This window comes from Diabrotica virgifera, chromosome 4, assembly GCF_917563875.1.
Source record: "Diabrotica virgifera virgifera chromosome 4, PGI_DIABVI_V3a".
Taxonomy (NCBI): Eukaryota; Metazoa; Arthropoda; class Insecta; order Coleoptera; family Chrysomelidae; genus Diabrotica; species Diabrotica virgifera.
This window is the reverse complement of record NC_065446.1, coordinates 262613128-262627816: the sequence shown is the minus strand read 5'-3', so window position 1 is coordinate 262627816 and position 14689 is coordinate 262613128. Positions and strand designations below refer to the sequence as shown.

The window sequence follows — 14689 nt, the reverse complement described above, 5'->3', positions numbered from 1 at the left end:
CAATTTTTATGCAAATCTATGGAGGTTCAATGAAATGGGAGGTAATAGCTCATATCCACCTTCAGTGACTGCACTAATATGGAGAAAAAGGAGTTTCCGTCTCTCTTTATTTGGGAAATGAAACGGCGAAGGAGACAAAAGAAAAGCTAGATAAATATTTTAGGACTATCACTTCAGACTCCACTATCAAATTCAGTTACATGGAAAAATGTGAAGCAGTGTCAATTGGCGGAGTCCACAAGAATTAGTAAAGCCGGACTCAAACGACTCGTGTACTTGGCGAATAATCGTCACTTGCGTATACTTGCCATGTCGTCTGAGTGGGTTACTCGTACAATTATTTGTCACTCGTTGCCACTCGTTCGTCTTCCAACTGTTGTCGGTAAAAAAGACCCGAGTCAAAGGGATCACGATTATTCGAACACTTGCGAAGTACATACTTGTCCATACTTGCAGAGGCGGTCAAACGAAATGTATAAATAATTGGCATTTACTGCGACTATTCATTTAGACCAGTGCATTTAGCACTAAAAACACCGGAATAAATCGATTTTTAAATACACCACCTAGAGACTTGCCCTCCTTTAAAGGGTACATAACCTATTTTGTTGAGTTGAAAAGGAAACAGTTGTTTTCATAGTATGTATTTGTTTTCATGTTTTGTTGTTTTTGTATTTAACTTTTAAGGTTAACACAGTCAATAATAATATATTATATTATTACTAGGATTAATTAATTGTACTTTAAAAACACAATTATGTATAATTTTTAAACGTCTAGTTCAAGAAATTTATTGTATTCAGAAGACCAAAAATGAACCAGAACAGATTAAGAACAAACTGTTTTGAACAATAATAATATTATTATGATGATCTGGATTTTTATCAAAGATTTAGGTTGAAAACAAACAGTTTTGTGCCTTCTTAAATAGAAAACCAAATAACTTTCACTATTAGGTAAGTGACTAAAAATTTGTTGATATAAAGTAAAAACAATGCTGTTTATTTATTTTAGAGTTTTAGTTGCTCCCATGCAACAAATTCTGTTGGATTTTATGCATCAGGAAGTATGCAATTAAATGTAGCTGATTTTAAGGCAGTGTCCAGAGGTTCAGCAAGTAGAATTATAAAAATAGTATCCTTTACAAGTGCAAGAATCATCAAGAGCTGGAAAGCTGTTGAAGATTCTTACAAGATTGCTGTATTCCCTATAATAATGAGTGCAATGGGTTATACTTTAATTAAAATAGATTCTGCAGGTGTTCAGGATGCAGAAATTTTCAGGTCCAGAAAATCATTTTTTGCATTGAATGTCCAGTCAGTGATGCAAAATTTAAAATTAGAGATATTGTTGTACTGTGGCCATCAAATAAGACAATTTTAATAATAGTAGGTTGAAGCATAATTCAGGGGCTTAGAATCACACAAACATAGCTACATTTTGTTTTATTTTCGTCTACAGAAATATTAGGGTTACGGTAACTGAACGTTATATGTACCTAAGTAACCATGTGCAAATCAGAACTAAAGCAGGTGGACATACGTTCGTGTGAATCTTAAATAAGAAGTTTAATGTAGTTATGTTTGTGTGACCCTAGCCCCTGAATTTTGAAAGTGGTATCTTTGGCCATTACATATTGGTTGGTGACAATGACGAACAAGGAATGTAGTAGAACAGCAATATGGATTGTGGAAATGAAGATTTCCTATACTCGGCTTAGAAATGAGACTACAAAATTAGACAACATGACTGTGATTGTTGCAACTAGAGTGCTTCATAATATTGACATTGATATGGATGACAATTTTCCTGTGAATAAAACTGAAGATGAAGCAAACGATGAATATTACAACCGATAAAAAATAATAAAAATATTTCAGAAAATATAACACTAAATAATAAATGTTAATAAATGAACACTGGTAGATTGTAAATATATTTATTAATAAAAGCAAAATGAATGTATTAAACTTTTTATTTATTGTAGTTTATTCCATTTTTTTTATATACCTGGATCCCACGTACCAAAAAAAAGTTGATTAATAGCAAGCTGAAAATTTGTTAATAGCTTAACGGTGTCTAGTTGGACAAACTTTGATGTGTGGGAACACTGGAAGTTCTAATTGTGGAACAAGTTAAAGATTTGGAACGTCGAGACTACGAACACGTTCCACGAAAACGTTCCACATATTTTGTCAGACAGAACTTTCAATTGATTTGTTACCATTTCATGCAAATATCAGACTGGTGTTTGGTGTTTATCACCAACTGGGCATTTTAATGAGTGGAACACGAAGAACATGTCAAATGACAGGAATCATGTTGGTTAGTAATAGCAGTCTGATTTTGCATGAGAGTTTAATGAAAGGGTAACAAATCAATTGGATGTTCTGTCTGACAAAATACATGGATGTTTTCGTAATCTGACTTTCCAAATTTTTAAACTGTTCCACAATAATTAAAAGTTTCCCTGTTCCAGTGTTCCCGTACATCAAAGTTTGTCCGACTAGACACCATTAAGCTATTACCAAATTTTCAGCTTGCTATTAATAAACTTTTTTTGGGGCGCGGGATCCAGGCCTATTAGTTTTATTTTTAAATCCAATAATTTTATTTTTTTATATTCTGCTTTTTCTCTTTTTATCCTTTTTTTCCTTCTGTTCTGTAAATATTCAATGCAAATGAACATTAGCTACATGATACTCAATTATTTAGATAATTTAAATGATCTTTAACAAATAAAATATTGTACCGACCTTTCCTTTATTCTCCACATTTACATTTATTTACTATATTTCTATAACTTTCTATCTTTTGTAACATTTTTTGCGGTTTTTGGGGTCGCTGAATACGTATACGCCATCAGAACCGACCACCTGGTACACAATGCTAAGGCATGTTATTTTCAGGAGTTTGGAGGGTTTTTGGGCATCAGGTGCAACGGGGGGTCGGTTTTGATGGCGTATTTTTGCTCAGCTACCCCAAAAACTCCCGAGTAATATGTTTGCATAAATTTAGTGACGAAAACCCTCTAAACTCTAGATGACGTGCCTTAGCAGTGAACCTGGACACCAGGTGACCCGATGGTCAGTTCTGATGGCGTATTCGTCCTCAAGTACACTTATTTTGACATGTTTATGCACTTTTGGATGCATATCATGCACTTTAAAATGCAACTATGCATTTCGAGCCATGTTTCTATTGTTGACTTTTTACTGGTGTCATCCTGAACACAATGAAGTAAGTTGTAACTTTCTACGTGCTGTATTTAAATATCGATTTATTTTTTCATAAATGTCCTGGTCTATTTATTAGTAATCAATGCCACTGATTCATTTGTCAATGTCGTTAAGCCAAATGTTTACGCTCGCGTACTTGTACATTGTACACGTCGCGTCGTGTGAGTGCCCTGTTTGTCATTGCAATCGCACACTCGTATACTTTCCAAGTATGCGAATAATTCTGTACTTGCGAAGTACACGAGTCGTTTGAGTCCGGCTTAAGGAGAGCACAAGTAATATTCTGAACAAGTTTTGAATATGAAAAAATTATCCTTCCAAGGTACTGCGTTTGTTGACCATTGAACAAAAACATCGTCGTGTGACCACTTCTCAGCAGTGTTTGGACCTTATGAAGCGCAATCCGTCGGACTTTTGGTATCAATTGGTAACCGTTAACGAAACCGGGATCCGCTACTACACACCAGAGAACAGAAAGAACGCACAGCAGTGGACTGAAGTCGGCAAAAGTGCTCCGAAAAGGCCAAGAGTCGATCAATAGGTCGGAACGGAAAGGTCATGGCCACTGTATTTTGGGATTGCAAAGGCATAATTTTAATTGACTACCTCGAAAAGGTAAAACTATCAATAGCCAATATTACTGTGCATTATTGGATAAACTAAAGCAGGAACTCAATGAGAAACGGCTCCAAACGAAAAAGAAAAAGTGTTCGTTTCTCCAAGACTAACCGCACGGACTCACACGAGTGATAGTACAATGACCGCTACCATCCAGTATATTTTACCACACGATTTCAATACGAGGTCTACCGCCGTCGCCGTTGAACATTCTGGACTTAATTGCGACGTACTGGAACAGCAAGATCAGCAATTATAAAATTATAAAAGACCATGTAAAAGTCAATATTTTTCAGTCTGATTAAAATCTCAAAAAAATACCAGGTTTTTGTAAAAGGTATATTTTAAAATACCCTAAATAAGGGTCACATTAAGACAAAACGTTTTCGGATTAAGAAATCCATCATCAGTGTTTGAATCTCTAAAATGTGTTAAAATCTCTAATTAAAGTCTGATTTTATTGTAAACGAATTGTAGCTAAAATCTTTGTTAATCGAAATAAAAGCTTTTAACTTGCGAGTTCAGTTTTTAAAACAGTATTTTTCCCAAGAACATTCATACTTGGCGCATTCAGTAGGTTTATGACTTATGAATGTTCTTCGCGTTATGAAAAATGGTAAAAATTCAAGAGTTGGGCTTCGAATTACTTTCTTATCCGGCTTATTCTCCTGATTTGATTCCTTCCGATTATTACGTGTTCCTAAATCTGAAGATATGTTCATTAATAAAAGATTTAGCTCAAACGAAGAGATAATTGACGAAACAAACACCTATTTTGCAGAGTTTCCAGAATCGTATTATTCGAGAGGCATAAAGAAGTTGGAAAATTGCTGGAACCGTTGTATTGTGCTAAAAAGAAGGACTATCAAATAAAATCACAAAATTTTTAGGAAAAACATGTTTTTCCAAAGGAGGATTTTCATTTCAAAGGAGGTTACTTATCAGACTATCTTGTACGTGGTTCTATAAATAAGGGCCATGCAATATTTTTGCACAAATATGGTCTCTTGAGTGCTCAGTACACTTATTCTAATAATATTCTACATTAGCAACGCCTTCATTGAATAATACCTACTCAAGTTGCTTAACATAGGACTTTAAAGAAAATTAATTGTTTCTTTGGAGAAAATTTTGGATTAAAAACAACTGCTAATCAACTACAAACAAATAATAATACATTGAAGATTTTAGTAATTACAGCCAAGATAAAAACCTTTATTTTCACGATTTTTCTTCCAGTAAACGTATAATTACAAAAAAATATTAAGAAACTTTCTAAGAAAATAACACTTAATTGAGTGATTGAACTGTATCTTCGGTTTTGTTCCGCTGTACGCTTCTAATTAAGGTAATCGTCAATGAAATGAATAGAACCGACTGTTATTTTACGATGGTGGATTGATAAGTTCAGTTCAGTATGGTTCTTAACCCTTAACCACAAAATTCATACATTTTAACACAAATGGAAAAGTCATCTTACAGAAGATTATACAGGGTGTCCAGAAACTCTACCGACAAACGAAGACAGGAGATTCCTCAGGTAGTTTTAAGACAATTTAACCAAATTCACCTAGTCCGAAAATGCTTCCTAAGGGAGCTAGAGCTCTTTGAAGATGGCGTCTTGTAATTAGTTTTTCTTAAATACCTCCAGAACGCTTCTAGTTAGAAAAACAAAAATTGGTACGCATATTTATCTTCCAGAGATAAATCAATTCCATCCATTGCGAATTTATAGTACCGGTCATAGGCGTCCGTTTTGGGTAGGGTAACAGTTATTTTATCGCATAACTTTTTTGTCTTTAAATTTTAAGCATTTTTCACTTTGGATTATTAAATTGTGAGGTATGCTAGTACTAACTGGTACTCTTGATTTAAGTCGGTAGGACACACCGTTTTCTAGAAAATTCGATTTGAAAATTTTTCGTCTCTTCAATTTGAAAAACATTTTTCAAAAAAAATGGTGTAAGTGTTTTACCAACTTAAAGCAAGAGTAACTTTTACTAGGAGAATACCTCATAATTTATTAATCTAGTGTCAAAAATGCTTAAACATTAAAGACAAAAAAGTTATTCAATAAAATAACCGTTAACCTACCCAAAACCGATGAATATGACTGATACTAGAAATTCGCAATTAATGAAATCGATTCATCTCTGGAATATAATTAAACGTACAAGTTTTCGTTTTTCTAAATAGTTTTCTTTTTAATTTTTTTTTGAAATTTAAAAAACCAAAAATTTTTAAATTGATATTTTTAGAAAACGGTGTATCCTATCGACTTAAAACAAGTGTACCTTTTAGTACAAGAATACCTCACAATTTAATTATCCAGAATTAAAAATGCATAAAAGTTAAAGACAAAAAAGTTATGCGATAAAGTAACAGTTGCCCTACCCAAAAAGGACGCCTATGACCGGTACTAGAAATTTGCAATGGATAGAATCGATTTATCTCTGAAAGATAAATACGCATACCAATTTTTGTTTTTTTAAATAGAATCGTTCCGGAGGGATTTAAGAAAAACTAATTACCAGACGCCACCTTCAAATAGCTCTAGCTCCCTTAGGAAGCGTTTTCGGACTGAGTGAATTGGGTTTAATTGTCTTAAAATTATCTGAGGAATCTCCTGTATTCGTTTGTCGGTAGAGTTTCTGGACATCCTGTATAAACTTTAAGCAAATATTTTTGTCATTTTAATTTAAGATATTAGTATTTAAAAAAATAAACTTATTCAATGTGTTAAATGTGGTAAATATCATATTCGTTGTTAAAATGTCTTTTAATTTATCAAAACACAGTAAACTGCAAGTAAAAACAAGAATTTTTAAATATTTTAAAAGACTGTCAAATATTCCATAAAAAGCTAAAAATTAAACTATGTTTTTATGAAAAGTAGATAACTATTGGATTAAAATAGCCACTACATAAGTATCGGAAAAAAAATCAAATCACAATTGCAAAAATTTAAGTCCTTATCACTTCGTCGAAAAATTGAGAGTAGCCAACTATTGAATAAAATCAATTCCTAAAACTAATCCCCACAAGATCTACGCTCACGCCTTTACTGTATATGTATACAAGAATAAAAAACCGCTAAACGCCGTAAAAATGAGTGGCGCATAAAATATTCCAGCTACAAAAGATCTGATATGAATATTACGTGGCGCGAAAATGGATTTTCATTTGATGCAAAACAAAATTCTAGTTTTATTTTAAAAGATTTTTCCATAATATTTGCTAAATTTGAAGTAAACGCGCCACAAAAGAGTAACTTTGATACAGTTTGAATTTTGAAACTATTTTGTGGCGCGTTTACTTCAAATTTAGCAAATATTATGGAAAAATCTTTTAAAATAAAACTAGAATTTTGTTTTGCATCAAATGAAAATCCATTTTCGCGCCACGTAATATTCATATCAGATCTTTTGTAGCTGGAATATTTTATGCGCCACTCATTTTTACGGCGTTTAGCGGTTTTTTATTCTTGTATCAGGAGTTTTTCAAAGTTATTTATAAATTAAATGTATGAAGTTGAATGCAATGTTCCTCTATTACACGTCAAGCTTTATAAATGGTCACCTTTGTTGCATTATCTCCCAAATGATCTAGTGTCCATCGAATGTACACTAGATTTTTTTTTATTCGAAATAGATTGAAAAAAAAATTAAGATGGCCGGTAAATGAAGTCGGATTGCCCGTTGCCAGATCAAATTTAGCGTCGTAACCACTACAACTACATAAACCATTTCGGGAATAATCGTTAATTGGATTATACTTTTGTAGCTTAAAAACTTCTAAACGGCTTAACCGATTTTGATCAGTAAACATGAGTTTGAAACGTATTGACCAGTAGTATCTGAAGGATCTAAGGTCAAGTATGAAAATGGAAGCTATTACAGGAATTATTGAGCTTGAGAAACCGTTTTTCCCACAGGAAATAGATTTTATCATACTTATGAAGCCTATAACCTTAAAAAATTCAAATTTTCCGGGATATGAGGTATACACCGTTAAATTCGTCTGGAGTACTTCTATAAACGCTAAGTTATTGGCGCAATTTGTTGGTTGAAATGTTGAGTAATTGTCGAAAAACCAAAATTTTCAAAGTTTAGTTTTTCAGTTTTTCGGCTATACTGAGCCGTGTGTATGTCTGATTCTGACGGCTTAGACACCATTTGAAAGCTTAATAAGGGCCGGTTGTTCGAACGCTAATCAACAATGATCATTATTAAATATTTAATTAATGTCACCAAAACTGTCAATGTCAACTTTGTTTGGGTTGCTGAAAACATAATTAATAACAATGATGAGATTTATTATTAATTATGTTAATAATTATTGTTATTTTAATTGATTATAGTCTCAGAATTGTAATTAATTATGTTTTAACAATTGACATTGACAGTAATTAATTATTTGATAATGATCATTGTTGATTAGCGTTCGAACAACCGGCCCTTAGTCAACACTATTAATTTGATGTATTTGCGGTTCTCCTGGCTCTTCTTGATCCGAATATATATACCCCCAAAACATATGCCGTTTTGTACCTACCAAGTCCTATAGCTGGCTTATGGGTGGTCAAAAGTCACAAACTACACCGGTTCTAAATCGGCCCTGACCCCCTCTTCAAACACAGAGGAAAAATATCAAATCGGTTTAACTTTCAAACACACATAGGTACATATATATCCACAAACATTTTCCCTTTTTTAAATAAAAATTAAGTCACATTTCCAAGCTCTATAACTTTTGAATGGTATAACCGATTTTCGAAATTAGACATGCGTTGGAAAGGTAATGATCAGTACTGTTAGAAGCCGCAAAGGTCGGACTTAAATTTTTGAAGTTTTTGGGAGTTTTGGGGGCCAGAACGAAAAACAGACCTAAATAGGAAGGGCCGTAAAATCTTGGATCACCCCTGGACCAAAATGGATGGTTGACATATGAATGGGTGAGTCTTTTTCTGAACTTGAAGATGGGAGTTGGTACAATTTTCAATTCAGTCAGATTTAGAAAATTGAAAATTTCGTGTATATAATAGTGTCGCGTGTAGGGGGGTGTATTTCTGCGCCACTGGCGAGAACTGCCGTTCTCTGGTAATTTTTTCGATATAAAACTAACAGCTTCGATAACCAATATCGAAAACTATTAATTTTATTAAAAAAATGTATAATGAACATTTTTTGCTTATAATTAATATTTTTACCAGCATTTGCGGTCAAAATATAATAAAAAATTTCCACCCTCGAGATGAGGTGGCAACCACCCCATGGTAAAAGCGTCTTTCGGCATCATATAGATTTTGATCCTTGGACTATCCACTACTTATTGTCAAATTTTCAAGCAAATCTATCCATTCTGTAAAAATTGCGAAGTGAAAAATTTCAGTACCTGGACTAATTATACTTTTGGAGCTCTATAACTTCTGAACGGTTTATCTGATGTTGATCACTAAACATGAATTTGAAACGTATTGACAAGTAGTATCTGACCAGCATCCAAGATCGAGTATGATAACTGAACGTATTACAGGAATTATTGAGCTTGAAAAACCGTTTTTCCCATAAGAAATAGAGTTGATTATACTTATGAAGCCTATAACTTAAAAAATCGAATTTTCCCAGATATGAGGTATACACCGTTAGACGCGTCCTGAGTCCTTCTACAAACGCTCAGTTATTGGCGCAATTCGTAGGTTGAAATTTTGAGTAATTGTCGAAAAACCAAAATTTTCAAAGTTTAATTTTTCAGTTTTTTGGCTATGGCGAGCAGTGTGTATGTCTCAGCTTGATCGCTTAGGCGCCACTTGAAAGCTTAACTCAACCCTATTGATTTGGTGTATTTGCGGTTTTCCTGTCTTTCCTTGAACCCAAGATATATACGCCCAAAAAATATGCTATTTTGTATCTACCTAGTCCTCTAGCTGGCTTACGGGTAGTCAGAAGTCAAAAATTAGACCGGTTCTGAATCGGCCCTCACACCTTCTTGAAACACAGAAAAAAAAATTCAGATCGGTGTAACTTTTCCACACACATACATACATACATACATACATACATATCCACAAACATTTTCCATTTTTTAAATAAAAGTTGAGTCATATTTCTGAGCTCGATAACTTTTGAATGGTATAACCGATTTTCAAAATTAAACATGCGTTGGAAAGGTAATGATCTGTGCTATCAGAAGCCGCAAAGGTCCGGCTTAAATTTTTGAAATTTTTGGGAGTTTTGGGGACGAGAACGAAAAACAGGCTTTAAATGGGAAGGGCCGTAAAATCCACACCCTTGGACCAAAATGGAGAGGCAACATATGGATGGACGAGTCTTTTCCTAAACTTTAAGATGGGATTTGGCCCAATTTTCAATTCAGTCAGGTTTAGAAAATCGAAAATTTCGTGTATATATAGTGTCGCTTGTAGGAGTGTTGTGCGCCACTGGTGAGAACTGTCGTTCTCTGTGGATGTACGACCCCAAATATGTATTTTAACAAAAAAATAAAACAGATCAAAATTATAATTTTCTGCATTTTACAAGATACGAGATAACTGAATAATATGCTTCCCTCCATTCCTCTATTTTTCCTTACCTCTTAACTCGGATAATATTGATCACATGAAAAATTTCTATGAAAGAAATTGTAGGAAATCGTGTTTGCAACAATTTCAGTTCTTACCATTTTTATCGAAAAATTGAAAATGGCGGAGATATTGAGCAAAACTTTAAATTCTCATTTAAATTCAAAATGGTGCCTAACGCAACGGCATAATTCACTCGCAAATTTAAATATAACCTTCTATTATCCCCTCTTAGGAGATGGAGCAAAAAGAAAAAAGTAGATGGGGCAAAGAAGTTGGTAACTGGCGATCATACAAAGCGAAGAGACCAAGAGGAAGACCTCAAATGCGCTGGAGCGACGACATCAAAAGAGTCGCAGGACCAATGTGGAAACGCCTCACACACAACAGGGATCAATGGTAAGAAATGGGAGAGGCCTTTATTCGACAATTCGAATAGAAAATAGGCTATAAAAAAAATCCCCTTTTAAGGGTTAGAATAATAAAATTTGGGGCAGCATCCTGACTGGACTATTAACACATTTTTTATGACTTTCAGACACTGTCACCTTTAACTCCGCCGCAAGTGTGGCACTGCAATTCGATGTAGTTCCTATGAAAATACACTGCTATAGTTGGTTTGCTAAACTCAGACACAACTGGCTAGTGATTTTAGTACGTAATTTTTTCGTTTTTTGTCAATTTTGCCAAAATTGGCAAAATTACTAACTATTTAGTAATTCTTAAATATTTAGTAATTATTTTTTTGTAAATTTTACCAAATTGGCAAAATTACTTACTAAAATCACTAGCCAGTTGTGTCTGAGTTTAGCGAACCGACTATACCTCTATACCATATACTATACCATATACTGACTATACCATACTATAAAAATCTCATGCTACTTCATAACAGTTTTTTTAAAATCTTTGGCCAAAACAATTATTTCGAGGAATTAGCCATAGCTTACAATAACAACAACTTAGCAGCATGAACGGACAAGTGTCATCTGATTTGAAACTGTAACTGACCAGTCAGTTTAGGATTAGGTGTTGCTAGCTTGTCGGATACGGAGAATCAGAGAGAATAAGAATATATATATTAAAGGAAGTCCCATAGACAAGATGAGACATTAACGGACAAGTGTCATCTGATTCGAAACTGTAACTGACCAGTCAGTTTAGGATTAGGTGTTGATAGCTTGTCGGATACGGAGAATCAGAGGTAATAAGAAATATATATTAAAGGAAGTCCCATAGACAAGATGAGACATTTTCGGTTAAGGGTATCCAACATAACTGAAAACATCAGGGTACAGATCAGACCCTGTCGTGCAATTCAGTATGAAATTAAAATAGTCAAATGCTTTTACGATTCATCTTTTTCAGTTATATTTATTTTTAAGGTTCATATGGTTTTGCACCAACTCTACCTTTATATCAATAACAAATTATATCAACGAAGGGTGGATAAACTAAACCTATATAAAACACCTAATGTTTGTTTTTAAACCAGGAGGAGCAATTCAAATTTACCGCACTGTAATGCTTGTTTGTAATTGGTCCAACCGTAGACAAGTTTACTCCACCCTTATAAAATTTTGATACTAATGACATTTATCAAATTTTGACAGTTTGGCATTTTATAGGTTAATTAAGTTATTTCGGCGATTTTTTGTGTTTTCTGCGTTATTCTTTTAATTTTTAGATTTGTAGTCTGCTTTTATACAAAAAGCAGTTGTTTTTAGAACTCTTTAGTGACGTAATAATATAATATTTATGGATTGTCGCCGAAGGCCGACATGATCAACCAAAAAGAAGATGTATTTGGTGATGTTTCTAGTGACTTTCTTGGGTATGAATCTGTCTTTTTAGTTTACTCCTCCTGGTTAAAAAACAAACATTAGGAGTAGGTATATAGAAAAGAAGCATTAGACAACTAAATATAGTGAGAAAACAATTCAAAACAGAATAGAAAGCAGATAATAAAGTCTATACAGATGCTAAGTGTATTGAAGTACAGTTCCCATCAAGTTATTTCAGGATACCTTAATCTTAATCATATTACAAAGTCATTTGTATTTGAATAGTGTTGTTAAGTTTCAATAGGTAAACATACTGAACGAGAAAGCTGGAAGCTTATGCTGATGGACCGAAGCTATGGAGTGATCATACTACGAATGAAATGATGTTGCACAGAATGGGAAATAAATACTTTTTACCTGTGCCAGAAACTTAATCACACCACTCAAATACAAATAACTTTGTAATAAGCGTAAGATTAAGGTTTTCTGCAATAACTTGACAGCAACTGTACAATTTGTGTTAGCTTTTAATTCCAACTTCCTCCTGTTTCTTATCCTTATATTTTCTCCTTTTAAGTTCTTATTGTGAATCCTTTGCCTTTTGTGTAGTCATTTCTTTCATTCATTACCATTTACTACATGAGTAGGTACATACAATATACAATACACTTATTGCTCATTTAGGAGATTGGAGACTATTGTTAATAGTACAGAAGCAATCATCAATTTAATCTTCTTTACATTGAATGTAAAGCCATATTGTTATGATACTAACGTAATCTTAAATTAAAATTGTATGTAAATTTAAAATTATCAGCATAAGTACTTTATGTAAAATTAAAGATAATATCATCACATTATTTTGTTGAAAAGCACGAAATTACTTAAAAATTGTCGATAATTTAAATAATTTATTAACTAAAGCTAATTTTATGTTTTATTTTTGAATATTTCTTTGTTTTTTATGCACAAGTTCCATTGTTTATGTTTACGTCTGTTTGTTTACAACCGCAAAAAATATAGACGGAAGAAAGCAGTAACCCATGTTTACTGTCAAATTTTAAATATGCACAAAAAATAATTAAAAATCAAAGATACACAGTAAACAACAACAAATATTACGTATAATAACAAAATAAATAAAAAATCTAACCTCCTTGTTTCAAGTTCTCCGAATGATCAATGGGTATGACAAGGAGAGGCAAAACCCCGCTAAGTCCAACAAGGAGAGATCCAAAGATGGCCCAGCACCAGGGAACATATTCCAGAGCACAAACCCAGTCTGGCACTAAGTCTTTAACTATTTCCTGATAGGAATCGTCATAATTTGTGCTGTTAATGTCTGTAGCACAGATGAAAGCGTTTGCAAGCAGTGACATTGTTCAGTTGTTGATAAAATACTTGACACGGATTTTTGCCGCTTTTGTTGTTTGGATTTATTGTTTTCCAGACCGACTAATCTACACTGAGATTGAGCCGGTTGAGATGTTACGTTCGAAATATAAGATTAGCACACACTCGTTATTGAGCACTCATCGTATCACACTTTTACTACATTTATAATATTTTTTTCCGCGTTGATATAGAAGCGTGTTTTTGACGGATACATCCCCTCTACTTTGAAGACGATCATCTGGTTAGGAGCGTGAACAAGCCGCGGATCGAGTCTTTTCCACCACGGTGAACGGGTTGAGCAAAGCGAATTTGCCAAATCTTATGAGAAAACAGATAAACTTCATAATTATTAAATAAGGAAAAAAGCAAAAAAAAACACCTTGTTCGGGACTGTGACAAATCCAGGTAGGTCGTAGGTATTTGATTTTTTTTTAATTATAGGCAATATACTTTTTTATACTGCGAGGCATAAATTAGGGATATAGAAAATTATGCTCATTTTGATAGTTGATTTTTTCGTGAACAGATTAACGGATTTCGCTATTTTGTTATTATTTTAGATTTCTCTTCGATATTTACACAGTTGGGCAAATGTTTACTCAAACTTCTTTTGTGTACTTATACCGGGTGGAAAAAAAGCGTTTTTCTTATGTTAAGTTTGAGACTGGGACACACTTTAGTAAGGATCAGATAATGTGAGTATAATACATCGGAATCGTATTGGTTTTATGTTTTGTGAACATAATTTTGTGTTTTTTGAATGTCCCTGATATCTCTAGAAACAACGAAAATAGACGGTTTGCCTATTTTAACATTTTGTTGTATTAAGTTTGTTATGTATAGTTTAACATGTGTTTTAACTGAAACAAAACTAAATTAACAATACAAAATAACAGTTAACAAAACGTTTAAAACAGAAAGGCACATAACGTAAACAGTTCTAATCGACACCTATATGAGTTATTGGTCGATCAGGTAAGCGGTATGCACAGCGCAACATAAGAAAGACGATATTGTTTAATGGAGGCTCATGATGTTTTGGGGTGGAATTTCCTTGAGAGTAAGTACGGATT

The 14689-nt window shown here is 33.4% G+C and overlaps 1 protein-coding gene across 1 annotated transcript in view; it reads right to left on the bottom strand.

Annotated features, from left to right (window-relative positions):
- The window catches only part of LOC114325519 (zinc transporter ZIP13 homolog), a 68584-nt gene extending 54747 nt beyond the window's left edge, over nucleotides 1-13837 (bottom strand). Inside the window, exon 1 of the mRNA XM_028273595.2 lies at nucleotides 13375-13837. Within this exon, the coding sequence (XP_028129396.1) occupies nucleotides 13375-13600 (226 nt within the window). The 5' untranslated portion in view covers nucleotides 13601-13837. The remainder of the gene's footprint in view (nucleotides 1-13374) is intronic.
- Between the last annotated feature and the right edge of the window lie 852 nt (nucleotides 13838-14689).